We start from the raw sequence: 27,903 nt of genomic DNA on the forward strand, positions 1-27,903 counted from the left end.
AGTTAGTTTGCATTTATTCACACAAAACATAATACATTTCTTCAATAAGGCAACACAATACTGTATATACATACAATGACTCATATGTATACCATGTTTTAAATTTATGTTACTTTGTCATTCTTTACTGTCACTACCAAGTGTAAATAAATAGTTTAGCAAGTCATGTAAAAGAGAGCCAGATGCAAAAACCTCAAAGTCAAACTGTACATCCAACGCAATGCTCCTTTACTTCCTGTAATATGTTGTCGTTGCCAACCTGTTTGAGCTGATTTCTGAACACAGCTTAATGGTCCATTTACTTTCTGAAATAAAAAAAGTGTACGGAAGCCCAGAGAGCTCAAAATACTGCAACTTACTTTGGAGCAACTTTAGAAAATATTCATCAAATATTCAAATCTGACAGATTTAGCAAAAATAATAAAAATGATAGCAATTACTCATGCATTAGGATACACAGAGGCCGCTGCAAATACAATGAAAATCTTTTTAGGGATCATTAAATATTGATGAGCATACCGTAGCTTGTTGCTTTTGAAGGTGAAAGATGATGTTAGTGTCATTTAAGTTGTGTCACAGTTTCATATTCTGTTTATATCCAGGTTTCTGCATTTATTCTGACGGCATTTCAGCAGGTGGTTGTTTTCTCACATTGATAAATGCTGAAAAATCTTTTAGTAGTTTGCCTGCGTTCTTGCGTTTTCATTAGTTGCCTCGAATTGAACTCTTTGGCTCACCGTAACACTAACCAGCGAAATCAACCCGTTAATCCTTCAGCATCGGTCAAAAAACAACAAACAAAAAACAACAAGAAAAAATCTCAAATGTAAACCTCTTCACAAGCTGACATCATAAGAAGTTGCTGGAGTTGGTGTCCTAAATTATGTGATGTGTTTTCAGTGTGACGTGAGCATGCTGAATGTACCCCACCCACTGACGTGAAGTGAAAATGCCACTGTTAGTTCCCATTCTCTTCAAGACTGACAAAATCGTACGATCAGTTACAAAAATATAATTCTACTCTGCATTAACAAATGACACAAGTAATTAGTTCTGGTTCAGAAGACAAAGTTTTGAACCAGAAACTATGTGGAAATTAGAAAATGACATCAAGCAACAATACTGTAATTATTACCACTGTGTACAAAGCACACACAATGCCGCACACTTCACTATGATATATGAGCAGTACTAGATGCCGCTCTGTTTTAGTCTCCTTCTGTGCACTTGATTGTGTTTTATGTCCTCTTGTTTTTCCTGCTTGCCTTTGCACTGCTTGATAAAAAGTTGGAAATCAAAGCTCCAAATGCTGATTAATTCATGACTTATATGTTCACACTTTTTTAACACTCTGTAGGATGAACTTTCCAAATAAAGTTCTTAATAACTGTATGTATTTACTGCATTAACAGTAAACCAATAAGCTATTTATAATAAATTATAATGGAGCTGTAGCTGATTTAAGTCAGTATGCAAGTGTTGACTAAAGTCTTTGTCACCAACTAGGAAACTGAAAACATTTTAGCAACACAGTATAACATAAGTGTTAGCCTAGATAATCCGATAGTTTCAACATAATACACACTAAATGTAAACAGTAATTGGAGGATTTATAATCCACTTTGTACAATACTGTTTGAAAGTCTTAGAGCACTCGTTTTTTTATATTGCAATATGGGAAAGAAGTGATTTAAAACCTGTGCAAACATACATGGAAATTCATCATGTAAGGCAAAAACAGGGTTTGTACAATTCTAACAAGCTTTAAAGTCAATATTTGGTATGATCACCTTTATTCTTTTACACTGTATGAAATCTCTTAGAAATTCTTACTGGTAATTTCTTTAAGTACGCTTCAGTAATAGTTCTCCAGGCTTCATGAAGGTAATTCAAAGTTCTGGTTGGATGTTGGCTGGTTTTTGTTTCATTATCTTTCACAATGATCCCACAGGGCTTTAATAATGCTGAGGTCCAGACTCTGGGTAGGCCAATCCATGACTGATAGTGTTTCACAGGGTTTTTTCCATTAAAGTTTTTTCCATCAAAGCTTTTACTGCATTGGCAGTGTGTTTGGGATCAATGTAATAATGAAAAATGAGTCAAATCAGGTACTTTCCAGATGGTACTGCATGGTGGATCAAAATCTGACGGTACTTTTCTCCACTCATGCTTCAGAATTTTTGGATAAGATCCCCAACACTTCACCCATACTCACTGTTGTGTCTTTGTTCTGACCTCAACCATATATAGTGACAAATATTTGAACCACCACTGATTTTCAGTCCAGTTCTTTGGTAATTTGGCATGCCTCAACCTTTTCTCAGCTGCCGTTAAGTTGCTATTGAGGCTTCAGTGAACAGTAGATGGATCAATAGATGTGTGCGGTCTTTGCAGGACTAATTTTTTTAATCTTTATTTCTTACGGGCATGAGTTTCACACATTGTTGATCTGCTGTAGACAGTTTTGGGGTTTTTTTAGGCCTGCCCCTGCTGTTATCCAGTGTCCTTTTAAGAACGCACACTGTACCATGCTGAAATATGCCAATTTTGGGGGCGAATAGCTTTTTGAGGATAAACATGTTTTTGATTTTTTTTGTTAAGCTGTCTGTTATATGTAGACATAATACTGGTTTATCCCTTGAGTTAGGACTTAGTTAATGTTTATGAGTAAATTATTCAAAAGTTGGTGTTAAGTGGCTTCACAAACAACAAGAAAACATTAATTTGAAAATGCTCACATGCAAGAACTGGACTGAAAATTAACAAAAAGACAAAGATAGAAAGGATGGAGAACTATTGCTCAAGACCACTTTAAAAATGACTAGCAAGTCTGGGTCCATATAAAGAAGTGAGGGATGGCTCAAGACTTTTGCACAGTATTGTAACTATTAACATATGTGGACATGAAATAGTATTAGAAGTGTGTTACATTGTGTCTATAAATAATTATTTGCTTATACAACACTTATGAACTCTTCATATGAGCAGATATATAAGCATATCTTAGTGTGTTGTAGTGTTTCATTATCAACATATGAGCGTATGATAAGGCAATGCAGTGACTATGATTGAAAAAAAGTTCACATGATTTATGTCTTTTAATTGTGTTTGATGTCAGGGCTTTGACCCCGACTTTAACAAGCAGCGTGACCTTAAATATAGAGATTTTGCCCTCAGTCTCTCAACATACAAAAACACACACAGACTTAAAAAATCTGCACACACAGACACACACTTACAGACACCTACATTTGGCAAGAAACACTTAAACGATTTCATTAATCCTTTATATGGTAGAGTACGTTCACACTGCGTAACAGGCCTATGAAAAGAGTGTAGTGGTGTGAAAAAAGAAGCAGCATCAATGCTACTCAGTTAACTGAAGCCACAACAGATATACGACTGTGTCATCATGTGTGGAGCTGAAATGGCTGGTTGAATAATTAATCACCCAACACCCTTAAGAAAAAGAAAATGCTTAAATGCAAATATTCCAACTTCCCAAATGTAACCACACGTCAGTTTTCTGGTCTTTTATAATAACATTTTTTAAATTTAGTTACACCTCACCATCTCTTTTCTATATTATCATTTGGACTCTGGAAAGCTAAAATTCCTACTGATAAACGTTTTGTCCCATGTATGACAAACAAAACAAAGTGAATAAGGGAACATCGTTACACATTACCTGCTTCTGCTCTATACATCTTACATCTCAAGCTTTCTCACATGTCTAATCCTTTTTAAATTAATCCATTGCATATGAGATATATTAATATTAATAAGACCACGATGAGGAGCACGGTGTGGAAGTGATTACACTGTACTGTACATCTGTACACATGGAGTAGCAGGCAGTATCGGAGTGAACACAGTATTTAAAACTGGCTACTTCGTTCTTAGTTGCCGTGGAAACGGCAAGTGTCTCATGCTTCAAGTTGGACTAAAATGTAAACATTCATTTGTAGATTTTGATCTTTTCATCTGTGTTCATGTCCACCTTTATATGGCAAACAACAAGAAGAGAAAATCTGCAGTCTGCTTGAAACGCTCCGACAGATGAGATTCTCTAATTTCATCTCTTTCAGCTCTTCCGGGAGAACATTTCTCTACCAAACCCTGACTTCTGACCTCTCTATCAGGCGATAAAACATATCTTTCCTATCCAGCGTCACAAACAAGTAAAAGCCTCCAAGGTTCTGAAATGTTTAAAAAAAAAAAAAAAAAAAAAATCAGCCTTTTCCACATATTCGCTAAATTCATCAAAAAATTGAGCATATTCGTCCTTGACAAACACATGCATGCATTGCAGACACGCACACACGCACGCACACACACATCTCAGCTGTAGTTGTAGGTGAAGTTATATGAGCTAGGCTCCTTTGGCACAGGAGGCGGCGCTTCCGGGATCGTGATGTTCTCAAGGTCGAGGAGGCGGAGCTTCATCTCCATGCTGATGAGAGTATCTAGGTCACTGCGTGTCAGGTCACTGCCCATCTCTCTGCCCAGCAGCGCACACAGCCCATCAGTCCAGATACAATACTGCACATATGGACACACAGAAACATGAAGGTGAAACACAGCCAAGTCTATATGAGGGAAAACATCCAAGGAGAGTTTTTTGGTTTTTTATATTAGCTGATTTCTGACAGCAGCTTTTAGACTTTTAGCTGAAAGTTATACAACGAACACCCGGACCAGCCTCTTACGCTACTTTTGAAATATTTTTTTTGTTTTACAATAATAAAAAAAACCTGCATTAACACCCATTTTATCACATTTTAAAGTCAATATAGACAATGTATTAGCAAACAGCTGACAGTTTACATAAGTGGCAAACACCGAACAACTTGGACTTCATTTGGAAGTGTTTCCATCCACCTGGCAAAAGTAAGTGCAATATTAACTCACATTCTGCTTTACACCAATTGCCAAGGGAAATATCTGGCTCTTTAGCTGCTGTGTTCACCAGCTGGTTGCTAACTTTATCTGTCTGCCGTTTAGTGCTGGGAAGGTAACATACAGCAAATCTGTCAGAGCTTATTCAGCTGCCTGCTGTCGCTGGAAATGAGGATGATGAGAGCTGTGAGACTAAGGCAAATCAGTAGATTTGCTGACTGTAAAACAAAGTAAAGAAGTTAATGATGCTAAAGTGTTCCACAAGGATGTGCAATTCAGGGGGAATTAAAGCTAATTCTTTCCAAGCCCGCCACACAAACAACCAGGTTTTAATAATAGAAATACTAATCAGTGCGGATTTAAGTTTTCACATGTGCCAAACAAAAGGAAGAACAGCTGTCGTGTTATCGTGCACATATGAGCTTACCTCGTATTTGTTGGGTGCAACAAAATTAAGTGTTTCATCGGGATCATAGAGGACAGAGAAGGCCAACTCCAGCACCTCCTGAGGGAATCAGCAGGTCAAACAGAGTTTCTACACCGGGCGGTAGCACAGAATTAAAGGGCAGCTATGAGACTAGAATGGCAATTAAAAAGAAAGAAAATGACACTACCTTGTTCTGTTTTAGAGCACTTTTCTCCTTCATATGAGGGCAGTCCTTCCCTGTCACCACAGACTTAATATCAGAGACGGGGACTGGGGAAAAACAGAAGAAACAAACACATAATCATATTCACCTATTAAGGTCAGCCTTGTGACGGACGCGGCGTGCTCCGCTGGTGACAGTGTCATTGTCTGTGTTATGACAGACTTATTATCAGGCAGATGGAACCACTATAGTGTCTTACTCTTGTCACTGAGTAGCTCAAAAGGCACTTCACCCTGAGGTGACTCATCCAAGTCCCCGTAGTGCAGCACTTTGTGATTCAGAGAGAGTCTGCAGAACCAAAACTTTTCTAGATAAAAGAAGGGGACAAGGTGCATAGTTTACAATCAGCGCTCATTCATAAGAGCAAAGCGATTGCTCTGATGCTGTACTGTACCTTGCCTTCGACGGTTGCCCAGTTTACGGAAGCAGCTTCCCTCGCACAGCCGGTTGAGTCGCTGTTGCTTGATGAGCTCTAAGATCTCGGGCTGAATTCTCTCCCGCAACTCACTGCAGCACAAAAACGCAAAGAACACAGTTCGGATATGATTTAAAACTCCTCAAATTCTAGCGACCACAGCCGAGTACACAAGCATCGTGGGAAAGTCCATGTTTTCGTGGGCCCAGTGGCACCTACTGTGACAAACATGGGTTTTAGGACAGAGAATGACTTAAGATTGGACAGTCAGAGCAGTGCAGCTATATGGGTCATGGGTCACTCTAAAACAGTGATCCATGCCTTTATCACAGCTCTGTCTTTGTACATTGGTGAGTGCTCCCTGTCTCGTTTCAAGCTGGTGCAACTGCTGAATTTTAACTGGAACACGGAAGAGTCAGCACATTACTCCTCTTTTATCTTCACTGCTCTGAGTTCATTTTAAAATGAAGCCTGTGCCTCCTTATTGAAGTTCAATAAGGAAGATCTGTAATCACTCATCTGCCTGCTTTCCTGGGTGTTCAGCTGCTAGTCTGTTCTTCATATCACTACCATTTTCCCACGCTATCAATCTCAATACAGACACCATTACTGCAGTCCAATCCTCTTCTTGCCGGGTCTTTCAGCCAATCAGCTTCCACTCTGTGCGTGGAGGTGTAGAGGGAACAAGCCTTTTGCAGGTGCAGCTTTCAAATTGTGGAGTTCGTTGCCACTACACATCGGACCGGCCTCTTCACTGGCCATTTTCAAATTTGCTCCTAAGACGCACCTCCTCTGCTCGGCTTCGAGCCAATTTTTTTCTCCATTTATTAAATATTTTATTATAATGTATTTTTATTCTTATGTTTAGCACTTCAGACAGTGGTTGCTGTTTTTAAAGTGCTTTATAAACAGAGTTGGCTTGTCCACCAGATAAAGACGAAAGAGATGCCTCTTCTGGGAAACACTATGCGAGTGAGGTTTACCTCCAGCACCCGCCTATTCTTGACCTTCATTTTGTCATCAGCAGCAACAATGTAAAGCTTCATGGTCATATCTTTAATGCTATCATGTTGACATGTGTCCTAAAATGTCCAAACATGTACACACAACCCAAAGAACTCAAAACTGCCTTCGCCCTGACTTTGCAGTAACGCCAAGTGCAGCAGGTGTTTCTAGGATCAGACACCACAACAGTCTGACAGACTTGCGAAGCAAAGGGGGAAAAAAATTACAGCCACATTCTCAAGGCAGGTAATGAGAAAGAAAAGTAGTGTGGACACAAACTGACATGATGGGTGGAGACTGGAAATCATCCTGGCTCATTCGTTCTGACTGCCGCAGACGCAGAATCTCTGAATAGTTGAGGCCTCGCAGCTTAGTCTTCAGCTGGTCTATGGACGACGGTTTCATGGCCAGAGCTCTGGTGATCTGCTCACGGACCACTTGCATCACCTGGTGAGGGTTTAACCAAACATACACACAAAAGACGAGTAAGAAAAGATGACATACTCTCCCGAATGCTAACATGGGTACAGTACACAGTAGAGTAGTAACACTGGCTTTTAATGAACCCTCATTCCCCAGGGAAGAAGCTAAAACTGCTGACTCAAATATGTTTAAAAGGTATTAATATTTAAAGCACTCTATACACAAAACAGCTTTGTGTATCCCTGTTCATTTCATTAAATGTCTTTCGAGGTAGTAACTGTCATGCATTATTTAATAAACCGAAAACCTTTCAACTGTTTGCTCCAGTGAGCTGCTCGGTCACACATTACAGAACACAGCAGCTACAGTTTTGTGTGTCAGTGTTACGCCTGATGTTCCTCACAGTGATACCTGTCAAACACAGTCCGCTCTGGATGGATGGTGTATTTGGTAATGATGAGCACCTACTGTACTCAACATCACTGCACTTGGTATGACATTTGAGTGCTCGTGTTTACAATCGTACCGTCTCGTTAAATCATCATTTTAGTTAGGTTATGTCAGCGTGGTGACTTTTCCATAATTAGCACTTAATTATTTCAGATTACCACTTGAAAATTAGCTAATGAAGGAAAGTACAGCCATGGCTCATAGACAGGTCTATGTTTTACAAACATTTTTTGCCGACATATTGTACAAAGTAAAATTCTTGACCTAATGATGGAGAGAGAAAAAACTGAGTTAAGGAACTGCCAAAATGATTCACCAACAGAGAGGAATTCATGTGTTCTTCTGAAAAAAGAGAAAGTCGTGGGGATCTCCAAAGTCATGAATATTCACTGTTTGGGTGAATCTGATTACAAAAATCAAAGCACACATTCCTGAACAATTTCTGTTTTTGAGGCAAACCAAGTAGTTAGCATCCACACCAACCACATGGATGAGAGCAGCATCAGCAGCCGAGTCCTGTGATCGACTGGTGGCGTGTACGAAAATGACCTGCTCCGACACTTTCCCATCTACCTCTACTGCTACTATCAAATAAAGACAAAACACAAACAGACATTCTGCTTCTTCTTTATTTCCCTCCATTGCTGAGTATTTCTAGCTTGAATGCAGTGCACCAGCACTTTGAAGTGACATTGTTCAAAACACAAACTCACTCAGTAGGGTTGACAACCAACACAATATTAATTATATTATATAACAAGACTGTGGTCAAGCTACTACGTTTTTATTATTGTAGAGAGCGATACAAAAAACACATTAATATTCTTATCTACCAACTTAATGTATTTGAATACGTATGACTGAATTAATCCAGTATTGTAACTTGAAGCTGTGTCGTGTAGAGCAGTGTCGGGTAACAGTGCAGAGTCCAAGGTGCATGATTACAGGTGAGGACGAGAGAGTGTGGAGTTACTCTACTTCAAAGAAAGTTTTACCATGAAAATAATCAGTCTAAAGGGACTGGAAATAGATCAGATTTCTCCCATATTAGTTTGCCTTCATTTTCACATGATCAGATCAAATGATCGGCACGGTGATATCTTAAAGACTTTACAATAACATATTAGCCAAAAGAAAGCACTCTAGTCTCAGAGCTCAGATTTACTTGTGTTTCTTTGAGTTTCTAGCAGTAGAATAGGAAATACAAATAGAAGGGGAGGCAGAGCCTCAGGAGTCACACACTCTCTCTACTCCACAACACAGATAAATAAAGTTAAATTTACGTAAATATAATTAAACATGTATTTTAAACTAAACCCAGAGAATTCCATTTCAATTATTCCCAGGAACTTCAAACAATCTGACTATATTATCTGTGTTTAGTTTAATTACACACAATTAACTATACTAATAGTTCACAGAGTTTGAAAAGGTAGTATTTGGGGTTTGTAATGGCTGTCATATAAGTGGCTCTACGAAAAGGCTTGCACCATTGCACCATCCATCTATAAATCAATCAATCAATCACATGGTCTAACATGTGGCAGTATGGTTTATACTATTTCAAATGATATAAAAGGTTGTCTAGGGTGGAAATGTTGACATGTAAATGTGTTGTGTATGTTAATATCTGACCTTGTTGAAGTCCTCAGCTGTGGCTCTCATCTCCTTCCAAGTTTTATTAAGCAGCTGGATGCAGACACAGAAAAACTCCTCCCATGCCCGGTCATGGGTGAAGAACATGGGATGATAATCGTTGCAGCCCTCATTAGCTACACAGAAGAAAAGATTTCTAAATGAAAAACATGAAGCATGAGGGAGACACACTTCTTCCATATCACACCATTTTGCAATCGAGGAGCAAGTTCAATATCAAATTTAACAAAAATGTAAAAAAAACATTAAGGGATAGAGTGACACTGAAATACAACAGCAACATATGCAAAGCTGCTTACGCAGTTCTCCAACTTGGAGTATCTCACACAGCATTCGAGTAAGTTCGATGGCACAGCGACCAAAAGGACACTCGTGTTTATCTTCTCGGCTGCTGTTCTCCAGAACAATCTGTCATGAGTAGGGAAACGTGTTAACGTGTTGTGGAAGACTTTGGTGGCTCTGTAAACTCGGCAAAGTCATGCATGAGACCAGCACTGACCCTGATGTACGTGTCCTGGTGAACTTTGGCTAGATACAGCATGTTGTCCAGAGCCAGCATCCCTGGTGGCGTCTGGGTAAAGTCCATAGCTGGGTTCACGTGGTTCTGCATTTTAAATAGAGATAATGTGAGTGAAGAGACAGAAAGAATTGCACCAAACTGGGTCGATTTCAACCTCCAGATCATTCCAGAAGAAACTGAAATCTCTAGCGGAGACTCACAGTGAAGCCCAGCATCTTGTAATCCTTGGTGTACATGGCCTTTCTTTTCTCTGTGCCAGTGGGGTCGTTTTCTCCATCGAAGGCAATTCTGCGTAGCTCAAAAATGATGTCTCTCTGAGCCTGTGAGAGAAAAAATAACATGTTTGGAGCATATTAGCATAAACAGGAACACACAGCTGCAAAGGAATGAAATGAAAAAGGCAAAAAGGCTAAGTCAATCGGCAGAGAGTGAATGGCTGTAAACAAGCAGTGGAAAAAAATACAGGAAAACTTTAATTTTCTGGTCCACTTGTTACACTTAAAGCAGCTCTGACAGTGCACACGTCACTGGTAGAAGGGTGTCTCTAATTACACTTGTTCAGGATCCTGCTGTTTCCATTCAGCTGAACATGTTGCTTCTTTAAACATGCTCCAGACGATCAGATTACTTTACATTCAAATCACACAAACCACTGCATAGCAACATGGAAATGAGCACAAAATTCATTATTCCACTTTTTTACCTGGTCATTGGGATCCATTTTTGTCATCATCCGTTCTTCCAAAAGGTTAAAAGTCAACACCTGCAGCACATATAACTGATGTGCCATTTCTGCTTTGATTGGTCGATTTCCTCTGATGACGTGCTGGAAAGGAGGAGCAGAGGGATTTTAGCTGAGCCTTTATGATGGCTGCAAATTTGTAAACAAGCAGCATATCATATGAAGCAGAACAAACCAAAGCTACTGATGGAATATAACAAAAATGAATTGTATTATTTTTCTAATTAGAAGCAAGATAAGCACCATGATTACAATTTGTCTGAAATAACAATAAAAAATAAAATAGCACAGACATTTATCTAGTGGATAACCAGGTCACACTAACAGTGCATGAAAGAGCACAATGGTGGAGCTGCTCTAGGACATTTCCTTATTCCAGGAGGCTTGAGTGCAGCACTTCCTAACTTGCAGCCATTTGCAGCCAGTTCAACCAGGCGCTTTCAGACAAATGCCAAAAGGAATCATTTTCAGAGGAGATTTTGTTCCACTTCATAGACTTGGCCCCATATCACATTTGCTGGTTCTGTGTCACAGCCCTGCAAGTGAGTAAAGCTTTCCAGTTTCCAAATTGTGACCAGCTCTTTGTTCAAGGGTCGAAACAATCACCAAACGCCAACACTGTAAAGTCTCAAAGGAGGATGAAAGCAAGTATTGTGTATCACCAAGGTTTTCGGGAGTTTTATTGGAAATAGTTCCTGACACTTTCAATGGGAATTGTTTAAAGTACTTGGAAAGCTTAACAGCCATCAAATGAAAGCTCTGCTACGTTTTAGTGTCTGAGTTTCAGACTTGATACTCACATTGAGGATGATGGAGCGCAGGTGTTTCTGAGCCAAAGAGCTTGCCATTTCCTGAGGGTAAAGACAGACATTACTCCACAAAAATCAATTTAGGAAAGATGATTTACTACAAACTAGAATCGCACCCAATGATAATTTTACTGACATCGACCTATGGATAAATGAGAAATAATCTAAAGCTAGATTTTGATCTATGCTTTAAACCATTTGCCTTCGCACCTTCTGTAAAATATCTCACAGTCGGTGACAAGTCTGTCTGCTGGTGCAGCAAGCTATGGTTCTGGCTTAATTTGAGGGTTTATGCAGCGGCTTTCCATGACACAGAAAGGATCAGACAGTGAAAGAGAGGTGGAAAAGATGATATGAGCTAAAGAGGGATGTGTACTCACGGTGAGGTGCTGCTCCAGCGGGTTAGTATACTCCTCCTACAGGTTCAGAGTGGGAGGAGTAGTGTGGGTGTAACAGTAATGGAAATAAAACGTGCACGCACATGGACCATGAGATACATCACCGTCACAGCATGCAACGAAATAAGAACATGAAACAGCATCAAATAAAAATCAGCAGTCACACATCACCTAATGCACCAGACGTAAAGTACGTTTATAAACCATCACCCACGGCAGGATTTATCAACCCACAGAGTAGCAGGATGATGCTTAGAACTACCGTTAAACATGCAAATCACTGAGGCTTACTGGCTGCTCTCATGTGTGTACTGTAAACATGTTAGTCTCTTCTGATTCCTCCCTGCCTCTCTTCTTTTATAAGAAAAAAGAAAAACATCGAAAACTGATGCGGAGAGATCTATATATCTAAAAGCTGAGGTGCTACTTTATGCGTATTTGCTAAATGAGGTGAAAACTGGCATTTAGACGGTAATTACTGTAATGCCACAGCGCGAGCTAAACACAGGATGCATTTCTGCTGTTTCTCTAAGTATAATCACTTCGCCCTCCAGTGGTCAACAACAGCAACTGGAGATAAATGAACATTAAAAGCCCTTTGCATACCGTTTCCTGTTACGGCAAAAACAAAACTGGTGCACTTCACAGTAAATTAAGGAAAATACTTTATCTTGAGATTAAATATAATTGAGTGTACACTTGAATTTTTTAGAACTTTAAAGCTGAATGAGGACTGAGGATTTTAGCACCTTTGCATTTGGGAAACTTTAAGTATAAACCAGGTGTTGCAAATCTGCAGCTGCACAGCCTTAGTAACAATTAAAATCACTAAATCTAAAAATAACTAAAAATGTAATATTAAAAAATGTAAGGTGTCATGTTTTGCTGTTGAAAAATCCTTTAAAAAATGTAAACAGATATAGTCGATTTGTGTAAATGGAGGGTTTGTACTAACAGAGGACAGCAACAAGTAATATTTTTTTTAGTTTTATCTAAATTCTTTGGCTTAGTTAAAACATTTTAATTGAGAGTTGTAACTCAGGAAGTAAAGCAAGTTGTTTAACTAATTGGAAGGCCTGAGGTGTGATCCCCAGCTCCTCTAGTATGCATCTCAAAGTACCCCAAATTGCCCAATTGAGTGTGTGACTGTTAGGTTAAGATCATGAATGCGTTTGTGAGACTGCCTGTAGTTAGAAAGTGTTTTGCTCAAACCGAGTAGAAAACGTCTACATACTGTAAGTACTACTACATTTATTATAGGACATTATTTCAAGAAATGTTGTGTTTTCTATGTTACAATACAATTTCTGGCATAAACTGCAAATCAAAGTTTACATGGAGAACAATAATTTAGAAAAGCACACAACTGCATGTAAGGTGTATTAAACAAGGTTAAACTCTGAAGCATGCTGGAGTTAGGAGAGAGAGGACGGATGGCGGTGACAGGTGGGACAGAAACACTTCCATCTTCGGTATTTGTACATTTATCTGAACAACAAAAATACTCGAGATTCAATTTGTTTTTGTTCGAATCTCCTTGAATCAACTTAAAAACTGAAAATAGAAATAGAAATGCAATGTAATGTGATGTGATATATTACACATGAATAACATTGGGAACAGTCCTTAAATGGAAAGAAGCTGCTTTCTTAAAACTCATTGTTTTCTGTTTTCTGCCTTCTTTTTCTAAAAGACGCAAACAACCATCAGTCGCTTGCAGATGGGTGGCCAGTTAACCTCACTGAGCTGCTCTGGAAAAACTACAGCAAAACAAATGTACAAACTTCAAAGGAAAGTATCTGGAGTGAGACTGTCATTGCAGCGATGGCTGAATCCACAGCGTGACAGCTGGCAGACAGACGTCTGTTCGTGAAATTAGCTTTAATTGGCCTACTGGTGCGCACATTAGAAACCACGGTGAGCCACTGTCATGAGGTCTCTGACACCACAAATGTTATGAATCAATGTCTATTATGTAGACATATGTTTCTTTAGGATGAAATATGAAGATTTAATATTAGTATATCAGTTAGGTCTGTTAGGTCGGTCCTTGTCTCTGTGCTGTTAGTGCAGTGCACCGACCTGCCGTCTGTCCTCTGGTGCCTTCAGGAAGAGAGCATTGATGAGAGCGATGGCGTACGTCTGGATCTCCTGGTTTGACCTGAAGGAATATCCAGCAGCGCAACAACCAGTTAGAAGTAGCATGCTCTGCAAATCTCCACACAGGAACAAAACTACAGGCTAACTGCATAAAAAAATAGTCTAATTACCATTAAAACAAACACCTGGGATGGGTGCAGGATTTTTAGAAGCGTCTTCTTTGCACCAGTCTTTAGTTTTGCTATGTGACATTTTTCTAAACTTTGGCTTTACTCCAATAAAAAGACCAAAACCAACTTTGAGTTTATCGTAACAGAAAATGCTTTTTGATCTTATACCTAATATTATTAGTGAGGCATATATGATGTGGATATGTACATAGGAGGGATAATGGATATACTGGACAAAGTATGATGACTATGGAGCTGCCAGGCAGGAGGAAAAGAGAAAGAGCACAGAGAAGATTCATGAAAGAAGTGAAGGAGGACATGCAGAGGGTTGGTGTGAGAGAGGAGGATGAGACAGGGGTGACATGGAGGCAGATGATGCGCCCCCTAAAGGCAGTATCCAAAAGAAGAAGATTCATTTTCATTATTTCATAGGGCTCCACTGTTGTTCATAACACAAAATGTATCATCATTATAACTAGCACAGAGATTTGATTTGATTTTGCGAGTGACTCATATGTAGTCGTGCTGCTGTGAAAACTCACCAGAGCAGGCATGTCAAACTCATTTTACATCGTGGGCCACATACAGCCCACTTTGATCCTAAATGGGCCAGAACAGTGAAATTCCCCATCCTGTCAGTGAAAATACGTTTATCTACACATTTAATCCCTGAGATATATGTAAGAAACAGAATTAAGCCCAAGTGTTTGGGGTTAAATTGTGAGAACAGTAATAATGGCCATGGAGCAGGTTTTTATCAGTAGGAAAAGCTGTAAAACATATGAAAATCTATGCTCTCTTTGCCTTCTTCTTAAGTGAAAGGTCTGCATCGGGACAATTCTGGGCCCCGGGCCTTATGTTTGACACTTGTACACTTGAGCAAACAGAGCAAATTAACTACTTAATGTCACCACTAACATTCACACCAGGCATTCCTTCATCTGATTATAACGAAACTGGCAGCCTGATACATGCAGTAAAAGTAGTTTCCATCACCACTATGCGTCAGGTTCTTGGTTAGGAGTTCTTTGAGTTTTGGTTAGTTTGGTTGGTTCATGGTGTTTTCAGCATTACTTACTGCGTGATTCTTCAGCTGTTTTCCTTCCTCTGTGTTCCCTGACCCCCTCCCCCAATTAGTCACCCTGCCCACCCTGTGTATTCAGGTTGTATGCTTTCTCCATGTCCTGTGTTCGACCCCCTTTTGGGGGGTTTTGTGTCCTCCTAACTTGTTGGTTTTGATCTTTTCATGGGAGTTCTCAGCAACAACAAAAATCTTATAACAGCAATGCTGTTTGATTGGAATCGCCTGTGCACCCATACCCATCCACATAAACAGAAACAGAAACAAAACTCACAGCAACTTTTTCTATCCAGTCACCCCACACTCCTATACCCTCCACTTTCCCCCATTTCAGAGCGCAGGAAGCCCCTGTGCGTGTGTGTGTGCTCACACTTGCAAGTGCCCGATGAGCTGTCCCACGGTGATCTCCTGTGCCACCCGATGGTAGAGGCTATGGCTGTTCAGAACCATGCTCTCGAGGATGGCCAAGGAGCGCTGCAGGATGGACACGTCCACCATCGGCTGGTTGACGTAGCCCGCAATCTAAGTGAGCACAGAGAAAACCCGTTAACACAGAGAAACAAATTTTGTTTCTTTGTTTCATTTCTTGGTTTATTTGGTGCATTTGGATAAAAATTTAGTAGAATATTTTTATCCAGTACAAAGACAACAAAATCAAGAGTTCTGCAAAATTCTCCCAAGTGGCTGCCAAGGCTTGGATGAAGTTTTCCAGAGAAAACTATTTACATAAACACAGAATGAGCTCCAAATTATGTGAGTAGTTGCTCAGCAACAGTACCCACACATTTCCGGCATTTGTGTAGAAAAAGAGGTCAAAGAAAGAAGAACTTGAAGTTTAGTTTTGTTTTCTTAAAGTGGAAAGTTGTACAGTGGTGTTTCACTGAAATGAAAAATGTGTCCTATGAATTGTTCTTTTGTTGGAAGAAGTACCTGCTTGATGAAGGACAATGAGATAAGGTCCCAGGACACAATGCCATGATCCATTAGTTCGAGGAAGGCAGTGAGAGTGAAGGCCAACATTTCACCAAAGCTGAAGGGAATGAAGTACAGTCAGGGCAGGCCTTTCAGATCACACGTTAACATTTAGATTAACTTTACAGAAATCCTGATACGAGGGCAGACTTTAAAAAGCCAAAACTTATCTTTTTGACTAAGTGGCTTTATTTGACCTCCACAAGTAATCCAACTGTAGTATATAAATAAAATCACTAAATGAATGTGAACTGAGCTTAAAAGTGCAAGTAGTGGATTTAGAGGGAAGCAGCAAAAGTAAAGGAAACTGATGTTCTTTAAAAATTGCTAATAGCCTTAGCAGTTTACAGCACTGCCATTAAGCAATGCCAAGCTTTGCAAATTCAACAAAGATGATACAACACACAGTCAGATGCACCTATGGTATCAATTTCAAAATCTTACATCACCTCCTTCACAAGTATCAAGTAGTATAAGCTTTTCAGAAAACCTGACCTCTGACCTTAAGAACAAGGTCACCAATGGTATCAGTTTGAATGGCTGAGGGGTAAAGAAACTCACTGAGTGCCGCTCTCCACAAGACGAGCCAGCGTCCCAATGCCTTCCATGTTGATGAACTCTGCAGCAAAGGTTGGATCTGCAGAGAGCTTGGCGAGCTCCTTCAGAGCCTCGAGGCGAGCATCGATGCCATGGGACTGGATCCTCTCCAGGAGCTGGCGAGCAGCACGAGCCTGTCAGAGACAAACACGATCAATCAGTGTCATGATACCTTCATCACCTTGTCCAGGTCACTGAATTTACTGTAAACATATATGGAGAAACTTATAGCCCATGTGGAATAATACATTTTAATAATTTTCTATTAGCTACAATAGCAAATGTTAATGTGATCTTTTATGAGACCAGTGTCTTATAAACTGCAAGATATATACACTAACCTTTTTTTTTTTAGGTACACCTTGCTTTTATTATATAACTAAAGATCAGCGGTTTCTGAAATACTCAAAACAGGCCTGTCGAGCACCAACAACCACGCCTCATCCAAAGTCACTTAAATCATTTTTCTTCCCCATGCTGATGCTTCATTTGAACTTCAGCAGGTCATCTTCACCATGTCTACATGTGTGAATACACAGAGTTGCTGCCACGTGATTGGCTGATTTAATGTTTGTAGTAATGGCTATTATTGTTAACAGTGAGTGCACCTTATAAGACATGCAAAACATAAGCATTTAATATATTTTTGTATTTATTTTGTCACACAAGAGAGCGCTTCTCCAGCAAATGTATAGCTATGGCACTTTCAATGCCACATTTTTCACTTACAGGAGAAATTGCTAATCGAAGAATGGTCCCATTCTTGATGTCGCCACGACTCTGAAAGGATTACAACAGAGTTCAGTATCAATTCATAAAGTCCTCATCTCAAGGTTAGGAAGAAAACAATGAAGCTCACCTGCTCAGTGATATAAAGCTGAGGACCATCAGCATAACGCAGGGCAAACTGCTCTGAGCCAGACAAAGACCAGCTGGAGACAAAAGCAGAGAGAAAATGTTTGCTAAAGAATTAATATCCAATATCAGTTTTGAATACTAGGAAAATAAAGAAGAAAATTAGTAGAACACACTGTAGAAATGTAATGCAATGCAGCATACTCTGGTATGCATGAACAAAAGGTTGCTCGAAGTCAGATTGTTGCCTTCAGCAGTTGTATTTACACGAGCAGCAAACACGAGAGGCTGTGGAGGAGAATCACTCAGTGGGTGTTTACAGTAAAGTGCAAAGAATTTTCTGTTTCAGATGGTAAAAGGAGGCAGTGGGTAGATGGAGCCAGGCTAAGAGCTGGATGGGTGGGATAGAATCTGTAATAGCCATCACTTAGGTGCAAAAAAGTCCAAACACAACAATGGGGGTTAGAAAGAGGTGAGTCGGGTTATGTGTGGTGTTACAGCACTAAGTGTGGTCATCATAAGCATTTTCTCATGTTTAGCTTTTCCACATAGACTTTCATGACGCAGATCTAAGAGAATGACATGTCTCATCTTTTTTCTGGGCTTTCACTGCTTCTTACAGTTTAGTTAGTTAACTAATGTGCTCCTTAGATCTTCCATTTGATTGAGCTATCTGTAATAAAGCTTTCAGTATTATAATTACATTCTACTAATCACCAAAGTCTAGTTCATTATAGCTACCACTTTAGAAACTAAATAAATCTCAAATATTTTAAGTAATCCTGCAGAACATACCTTTGGAAACAATTAAAACATACAGGAGTAATACTTACCCATCACATACTTCCCGAATTATTGAGGACAAAGGTCTTTTCTGCAAAGAGGGGAAAGAAACTTACAGACTTGAAAAATTCAACATTAAAGGACTTAAAGGAATCATGAATCATCACTCCTCACATGGCACTATCTATCAAATCTGCCAGTTGGGGTACTTTCGTATTTTGCATACATGAAATTTTCACATTAAAGCCGCACATAATTTCCTCCCCTTTGTTATTCCCCTTCCTGTTATGCGCTTCGTTTATTCTTCACTCAACTCTTTACAGCCCACGCATGTTTATACACCTCTCTGCATTTAATCATTAGTTATTATAAATCTCTGGCTCTCTTCCAGTGTGTCTTTTGGCCCGTCTTCCTCCCCTCACCTCCCAACCACTCATGACACATGGCCACCCCTCCACGAGCCCAGTTCTGCTGGAAGTTTCTTCCTGTTAAAAATGAGTTTTTCCTTCCCACTATTGCCAAGTGCTTTCTCATAGGGAGTCATCTGATTGTTGGGATTCTCTCTCTGTTCCTGTAGGGTTTTTACATTATAACATAAAGAGCCTTGAGGCGACCCGTTGTTGTGGCACTACATAAATAAAACTGAACTGAATTGAATGATTCACTGTAATAGCTAGAGGAAGATAAGTTCTTAGAGGCATTGTGAGGATTTATGTCATTTGTCGTACTCATGCATACCTGGTCCATCTCTATTAGCTGAGCATTGGCACCAGGCCATTCAATAGCCACCTTCACGATGTCAGATGGGGGAGGCATGGCCGTGTTTTTGTTAGCACCCTGTAGAAAAAAAAGGAAAATAAATAACACCAGTCATTCAGAGACTTTCTGAACCACTACATTTAAATGTTACTCTTCAAATAAATGATGATTAAAAATACAAAGAACTGCCTTACTGAGCTATGTGGCTCAAGAGTCAGACAATGAGAATATTAGTATGAATCTAGGGTTGTACATCACCTAACTGATAACTGTTGAAAGCGTCAGTCGCTGTCACAGCTCTGCTGCATAAACCTCTGTGTCAGCTCCCCTGTGAACATAGAAAAACACAGCCTGGTCATGCAGACCCAAAAGCTCAATTCGCTCAGTTGCTGCATTTTCTCTTCAGTGAACTGAATCTGTCAGAGAACAGATCAATAAGCATGACTGTTTCACAAAACCACCCACACAAACACACACACACAGTCACATAAATATCTCGGCTGGGTCAAGCTTTCTGCCAGCTGAGTCTGGTCTGCTGAATTATGTTGCCCTTGACATATCTGCATATTATTTGCAAAGCATAACCTAATTACCTTCATTTCCAGCTCGCTCTGCACCCTCTATGCAAAAACATTATTACACCGGTAAATTATTACAGTTTAGTTATTACTGAAAACGTCTCTTTTATTTCCTTTTCACATTTTGTATTTTGGCAATGAAGAAGTAAAGATAAATAGAGCTTGTACGAATCCAAAAACTGTGTGGAAAATGGTTATTAATTGGAACAATATGGGCTGTTACCTTCTGGCCATCTGCTCCGTTTGAACTCAAATTCCTTTATAACGCTCACTCTCGTGTAGCCTAATTCAGTTTTTATAACTGTTCTGACTTTTATTTGCACTCTTGTTTAGTCAGGCCTCACCTTTAACACCTAATTTCAGCAGAACACCGACGCTTATTAAACATATTTTTCACGATCTGCAACAGAAAAAGCTTGACGATACAAAAGCAGGAAGAGCACAGCAGGGACCGGTCTTTGGCAACACACCGATATCCCCCTCTGCTCAGACACGAGGCGAGCAGGAAAAGCCGTCTGATTGGGAGACAGCTGTAAAGAAAAGAAACACTGCTGTTTCCCAAATGGCTCTTTGCATTCAGGGTGCTTTCAGGATACAAAGCGCTTTGTAAAGCTCAGCTACTCATTTGCGAAGTAAAGCACTGCCCTACTGTTACACGGGAGACAAACCTTTGTGAAACGAACTGAACCAACAACTGTATTCCCTAGAGATTTACCAGCATAGTGATATTTCCAGCACAGTCTTTCTGAAGAGTTTGAATGTTTGTTCTATAAATACATTTGCCTGCCATTTTATATGATCAGTGGATGTGATGTCTGACACCGTGCTCCTTTGATCAGTCACGAAATAAAGCAGTTTGTTCTTGAGTTTAAGTTCATTCTTTAGAGAATGCAGCCTGAGCTGTCAGTATATCATTGCACCGCAGATGCCAGTTTCTCCTGATCAAAGTTGGGATAAAGATTTAAGCTCTTGTACTTTAAATAATTAGCATGCACAAATCCTTTCATCTTTGGACCAGGGGATCACTCAACTGTGATAGTGTCAGAACACAGCTTAACAGACTGATGCACAGCATTAACATTTACATCAAGTAAACAAGTTATCAGTGGAGTCTGAAAATACCACTGAGTGAATTATGCCTAAAATAAATATTGATTATGATGAAGAAAGAGGAAAAATTAATAATACATGACAGAATACTGGTTTTGCAGACTGTCCATTATATAATCTCTGATCTCTAATATCTGCTAAAAGGCCTGTTGTCTTACAAAGAAAATATAGTAAAAACATTTTCCACATGTTCTTGTACTGATGTACAGCACTAGAGTTGGACCAGTAATCTGGCATACCGGGCATTTTCCTGGTGGGCCGACGCACTTTTGGGATGCGCCGACAACAATCCATTTGTTCATTTTTATTACTGACACTGGATCTCCCAGTCAAATCTCTTAACACGACCAGCTCTTCCCCTACTGTCGCTGTGTGCTCACGCAGCTTGTAGAAAAAGTTTTGTGTGGAAGAAGTGGCGATGGTGGAGCTGAGAGAAGACAATAAAAAGAAACTAATAATAGATACAGCAAATTAACTGCTGCTAGCACCAGCTGTGGAGAAGTGAGGAAGAGACAAGGAAAATTCAATTAACGTGGTAAGAAAATACATAGAGGGACATATTTAGAAAGGGAGAGACTCAAGGATTCGGGTAAAATGACCATGAGCCACTACTAATAGCTAAAGCGTAGCTTTTAATTATTGTCACATGCTGCAATACGACTGCTTCAATATCCATAATCAAACTTATGCCATCGGCCAGGGATGATTTTTTGTCCCAGTCCAGCCTCCAGCCCTATTCAGCAATGACATGTGGCTAAATATCTGCACAAACAAAAAGTATCTGTTACTATAAACCAGGGGTCTCAAACTTGTGGCCCGCATATTGAGGACACACTCTGGACCTGGTCATCACCCATGGGCTGTCCACCAGCGTGTCCTCTGTTGTTGACTTGGCTGTCTCTGACCACTACTGTGTGTTTTTTAACATCACCGGTTTTATTCAGCGGAAGACCTCAGTGCGAACTGTGAGGAGGCGCTATCTAACCTCTGAAGTGGCTGCAAATTTTACCAGGGTTTTAGTCAAATGCCCCCCTGTGATTTTACCTGCACCCTGCGATTTGATTTTTAGTTATTTTAACAGCAAACTGAAGAAAAGCCTTGACTCCGTTGCTCCACTCACCACCAAAAAGATTAACGTAAAACATGCATCACCCTGGAGAAACGAAGAAGTCAAAAAACTCAAAAGAAATTGCAGGGCAGCAGAAAGGAGATGGAGGAAAAATAAAAATAATATCAACCATCAAATATTTTCCGAGCAACTTAAAATGTACAATAATACATTAAGGAAGTCAAGAAATTCATACTTCGCCAAAATAATCAGTATTAACAAAAACAATCCCAAGGTCCTCTTTTCCACCATAGATCATTTATTTAACCCTGATTTTAAAAGCTCCAAAAGAACCCCCACAGACTCGCTCTGTGAGCAGTTTGCAGACCACTTCAGGGGAAAGATCAGCACCATCAGATCTGATATTTTATCTAATCGCGATATGATTGTAAACACATCTGAGGGCTCGATTGTACCTGAGGAGACACTGGACAGCTTTGTCCTGGTTAATGCTGAGAACTTTCAGAAGGTTTTCTCCACAGTGAGACCCACCACATGTCTTTTAGATCCAATCCCCTCTTCACTCTTTAAAACACTTTATGGATTTTTTGAGGCTGAGCTTTTATACATGATGAATTGCTCTCTTCAGTTGGGTGTCTTCCCTGCTGCCTTTAAAACGGCGGTGGTGAGGCCCCTTCTGAAGAAGAGCAATTTGGATTGTAATGATTTTAATAACTACAGACCTGTATCCAACTTACCATTTTTAAGTAAAGTCTTAGAAAAACTTGTTTTTACTCAGATTACTGATTTTCTCAATGATAGACAGATCCTGGAGATATTCCAGTCTGGATTTAGGGTGAACCACAGCACAGAGACGGCTCTCCTAAAGGTTTTAAATGATCTTAGATGTAACTGGGACTCCCAAAAGCTCTCAGTCCTGGTGCTACTGGATCTAAGCGCAGCCTTTGATACAGTAGACCACGCTATTCTTTTAAACAGACTAAAACACATGGTGGGCCTCTCTGGTGCTGTACACAACTGGTTCACTTCCTATCTCTCTGACAGATCTTTTATGGTGAGTATGGATACATGCTCCTCTAAGATCCATGAAATGACATGTGGTGTGCCTCAAGGGTCGGTTCTAGGCCCTGTACTTTTTAATTTGTATATGTTGCCTCTCGGCAGTGTCATCAGGAGGCATGGAGTGAACTTCCACAGTTACGCTGATGACACGCAGCTGTACATCTCCGTGTCTCCTGATGACACCAGACCAATGGATGCCCTTTTTAACTGTATCTTGGATATAAGATCTTGGATGGCAGAAAACTTTTTACAGCTTAACCAGGACAAAACTGAAGTTTTAATTGTCGGTCCTGAGGCTCAGAGAGAGAAACTCTTGTCTAAATTAGAGGCATTTTCACTATGTCCTTCGCTACAAGTGAAAAACCTGGGTGTTATTTTTGACTCTGAGCTTGGTTTTATCCCACATGTTAAACATGTAACCAAAATTGGATTTTATCATCTAAAAAATATAGCCAGAGTCCGCCCTATTCTCTCTCGGGCCAACACGGAGATGCTGATGCATGCTTTTATTACCAGTCGCATTGATTACTGTAATGCCCTGCTCTCTGGTCTTCCTAAGAAGAATATTTCAACTTTACAACTCTTGCAAAACTCGGCAGCTCGTGTGCTGACGAAGACCAGAGGGCGGGCCCATATTACACCGGTTTTAGAATCGCTGCACTGGCTCCCCGTGTGTTTCAGGATCGATTTTAAAGTTCTTTTATTGGTTTTTAAATGTCTTAATGGTCTTGTGCCTTCTTATCTCTCAGATCTGCTTTTACCATACGAACCCTCGCGGACCCTGAGGTCCTCTGGTACTGGCCTTTTGATTGTCCCTAAAGTCAGGACACATACTCACGGAGAGGCAGCTTTTCAGTGGTATGGTCCTCGTCTGTGGAACAGCCTGCCGGAGGAGCTCAGGGCCGCAGAGAACGTACATGTTTTTAAGAACAGGCTCAAGACCCACCTTTTTAATTTAGCTTTTACTTAGCGTTTATTTATTTTTTATGCTTATTTATTCTATCCTGTTATTCTATTATTAATTTAGGATTTACCTAATATTTCTTGATTTTATTCTTATTCATTTTTTAATCTTCTTACTCTATTTATATTTATATTTATATTGTATCCTGTTCTTATTTATTTTATCATTTTACCCTGTATATATCGTATTGCGTCATATCTCCAGTGTTTCCTCGGAGGGCGCTCTCTGCACCGGGGCTGTTATTGACCGTGGCTGCTGGTCTCTGGGGTCCTCTCAGCCTGGTTGGGGGGCTCCTTGGCCTCCCTCCTGCTGTGTGCCCAGCCCGGAGGCTGCGGTCTGTGACCGGCTCCCGGTGCAGACGGCTCTCTGTTATAATGTTTCCTCACTTGGCTCATGCGAGCCCAGCCCAATTTTTACTCTTTAAGTGTGCGCGTGTGTGTATGTGTGTGTGGATGGGGGTGGGGGGATATATGTGTATTGAGAGTGTGGGGAGTGAGTTGGAGGGTGGGGTGGGCTGCTTTTAACTATGTAAAGCACTTTGTGCTACATTTTTTCTGTATGAAAAGTGCTTTATAAATAAAGATTGATTGATTGATATTGACGTTATCTATGACCACATCTCAAAAGTGCTCTATTGGACTGAGACTGTGGAGGCCATTTGAGTAAAGTGGGCTCATTCTCATGTTCAAGAAACCGGTTTCTTGAACTGCCTCTAGTTTATCCTGCTTGAAGCAGTCATCAGTATGTGGATACACTGTGGTGATAAAGTGATGGACATGGTCACCAACAATTCTCAAGTAGGCAAAAAATATCTCCCATTCTATCACACCAGCTTGAACTGTTGATACACAGCAGGATGGATCCCGGCTTTCATGTTGTTTATGCCATTTCTGACACTACGACCTGAATGTTGCAACAGAAATTATCAGACCAGGCAATGTTTTCCCATCTTCAATTGTTCAATTTTCGTGTGAATTGTAGCGTTAGTTTTCTGTCCTTAGCTGACTGAAGGGGCACTCAGTGTGGTCTTCTGCTGCCAGAACCCATCTGCTTGAAAGTTTGACATGTTGTGTTGCCGTTCAAAGACATTATTCTGCATCTTTACTGTACTTTTAACGAGTTGTAAGTAAGTTACTATTACCTTCCTATCAGCTCAAAACAGTCTGGCCATTCTCCTCTCACATCTAAACTTAATAAAGCATTTTTACCCAGAGAGCTGCCATTCTCTGTAAGCTGCCAGAGATTTTTGTGTAGGACAATTCCAGTATATCAGCAGTTTCTGAGCATTGTTGGTGTCATATGGGCTGTCTGACACCAACAATGCTCAAAGTTGTTCACATTTCTTCCCCATTCTCATCCTTGGTTTGAACTTCAGCAGCTCATCTTGACCATGTATACATGTCTAACTGCATGGAGATGCTGCAATGTGATTGGCCAATTAGATATTTATGTTAATAAACAGCTAGGTCAAAAACTGAAACCACAGCCAGTGATGAAACACAACAGAAACATGAGCAATAATGGTTAGTAAAAGAGTCATTTATCATTTTGTAAAAGTAAAATGAGTAATATTTGTTCTTATTTGCTTGTTCCCTGAAAGACAAAGATTACTGTAACTAACCAACTGATATCAGGCATATTTCAGGATACATTTCTGTAAATGTAAGAAGTTACAATGCATTTTTTCAGCCAGAATTTAAAATCAGGTATCCCTTGTGCTTTTCTTACTAAACATATCCAATTATATTCTGTAGACAAGGTTTGTGTTTTTAGTAAATAATCTCCATTGGTGGACAATTGTTATTAATAAGCTCTCTATGGATAGTCTATAGATCTGCGTAACTTAGTCATTCAAGCGAACCAGAGGTGCACTAGAGGTAGGCAGCTTGGTCCAAAAAGTATCAATACCAACACTGGTATTGGTATTGAATTAATAATAGCACAATAGCATCAATACTTTGTTTTTAACCTCTATGTTCAGTATTTTGCCCGCTGAACTGTGTTAAATACATTATTTTGGGGATATTATAAAATATGTCACGGTTTTTGTGTCGAATGTCACATCTATTTTATTTATCTATTTTATAGCCCATAGGACATTTAGACATCAGAAGTTGAACCAAAGTCCTTTAGAAACAGACACGTTTGCATCACAGGTCCTCATAAAAAATGAAGTGTGTTTTATTTTTTTAACTAATTATTGCAGAAAGTAAAAATCACAGTGGTGATTAAAATGTGCTCAGAATTTGCAAACTGATGGTGATTCACCTCATAAGTGATGACACGTTGCTCTTCCCTACATAAGCTGCATTTCTAAGTTAAAAGTATCGGTATCGGCAGTACTGGCACTGTATTTACTTGTGATCGATACCCTTTACTTTATCCCACAGGACTATGCAGTGACTACACCTGTGTTTCTCCTTCCTCGACATTTCAAAATACCTTCTGGTTTTGTCCATTTCTGGTGACTGTGCACAGAGCAGACATACTGATGAAAAGCGATGGGAACTATTTTCTTTCCTCTTTCTGCGGGCCTGTCATCTGGCTGGTGTGACTGACTGGATTCGCGGCTGCCGCGCGCACTGGGAGCTTTTTATTTGGCTGCACGCGCTGTGGTGGTAGCTTAGCAACTACTGCTAAGAAGCTCAAGCCTGAAAAGAAACCCAACAGTGTGGTCGGAGCCTAAATTCAAAAGACTCCCAACTTTTTGTATCCCCCCGGCGCCACCAGCTACTTCTCACCGCGACCCGGATGTTTCTGACGCCATTTTACTGTGGTTTTAAATGTGGTTCGGGGCTCCCATCCAGGCCGGTGGGCATTAAAAAACGGGTTCACACATGAAAAACTGAGAAGCGCCTAACTTTGATGACAGCTAGTTGCCTACTTGATCGTGCGCAGTGGCGCCCCTTCTGGTTATACGATAGCTGCTGTCTCAGGAAAAAAAACAGCCTTGGTAATTTTTCTTAAAAAAACAAAAACAAAAAACAATTAAGGCAAATTTATCTTCTGGTAGCCCAGAGTGCGATAACAGTCATCCTCTGGCAATTGAGAAGGCTGATGTCTTCTTAGCAGCTCATTCTCAGCCATCATTAATATAACCATCCACGCTTGTTTAATCAGAAACTTAAACTTAAAATGTTTAAAGCGTAATTGTTGGTGATCGATTAGTCAGGATCAGAGCTGTGGTTAACTGAAGCCCACCGACTGGTGCATTGAAAGGCTGCATTTGCAACCTTGTGATGTTTAGCGTAATCAATCACAACTCATGATCGTGTCGTTTCTTTAATTAAACAGCAGCTAACGTCTCTTGCTGTTCTCTGCCTCAGATTAATAGCAAACTTACTCGCTATTACAGTGAGCACCACCGTTATTCCTCAGAAGGCGGCTAGTGTTATTCAATCATCCAGTCCAGCCTGTCCCCGTCTCCTCCTCCATTGCAGTCAGGATACAGCCCGTCACCCGAGCAGAAGATGCTCACCGGCTTCGCCGGAGGGTTTTAACGAGGGGTACTTATCTGCTAATGTCATACTTGGTGCTACTCACCCCGTGTCCTGGCCATCGATGGTGCTCTCGGTATCTCCCTCTGTCCCCAGTGAAATCCTCGTGAAAAGGAGACGCGGTTCCACGCCTTGTAGGCGGGACACCATGTCACCGTCTGCAAATGAGGCAGGCTCCTCATCATTTGTGCACTCTCTATCTGGCGTCTCACTTTAACCCTTACATACTGTTCATATTTCACTGTGTGGTCCGGATAGCTACCGAATGGTTAATTACAGATCAATTTAGAAAAGGATAAATGGTCTGGCTTTAATAAATACATTATAAATCTTTAATAG

The 27,903-nt window shown here is 40.2% G+C and overlaps 1 protein-coding gene across 7 annotated transcripts; it reads right to left on the bottom strand.

Moving 5' to 3' along the window:
• Position 1: 1 nt before the first annotated feature.
• LOC308402889 (engulfment and cell motility protein 2) lies at positions 2-27,696 on the bottom strand. 7 transcript variants are annotated; one of them, XM_080892021.1, is made up of 23 exons: positions 27,611-27,696; positions 19,548-19,612; positions 19,264-19,362; positions 18,576-18,616; positions 17,747-17,819; positions 17,617-17,667; positions 16,852-17,021; positions 16,249-16,348; positions 15,689-15,840; positions 14,050-14,128; positions 11,950-11,985; positions 11,561-11,611; positions 10,722-10,844; positions 10,219-10,338; positions 9,998-10,102; positions 9,798-9,906; positions 9,478-9,614; positions 7,253-7,416; positions 5,944-6,056; positions 5,749-5,856; positions 5,514-5,596; positions 5,327-5,404; positions 2-4,542 (listed from the first exon to the last, which is right to left on the bottom strand). In XM_080892021.1, the coding sequence occupies exons 3-23, from the start codon at positions 19,339-19,341 to the stop codon at positions 4,342-4,344; spliced, it is 2,172 nt and encodes a 723-aa protein (XP_080748147.1). In that variant the 5' UTR covers positions 19,342-19,362; positions 19,548-19,612; positions 27,611-27,696; the 3' UTR covers positions 2-4,341. The 7 variants fall into 7 exon arrangements, with proteins under 7 accessions (XP_080748147.1, XP_080748148.1, XP_080748144.1 ...); XM_080892022.1 differs by having other exon boundaries at positions 15,695-15,840; positions 19,543-19,612; positions 27,611-27,694; XM_080892018.1 differs by having other exon boundaries at positions 19,543-19,612; positions 27,611-27,693.
• Positions 27,697-27,903: the final 207 nt, after the last annotated feature.

The sequence above is a fragment of the Rhamphochromis sp. 'chilingali' genome (assembly GCF_963969265.1).
Source record: "Rhamphochromis sp. 'chilingali' genome assembly, chromosome: 9".
Lineage (NCBI taxonomy): Eukaryota > Metazoa > Chordata > Actinopteri > Cichliformes > Cichlidae > Rhamphochromis > Rhamphochromis sp. 'chilingali'.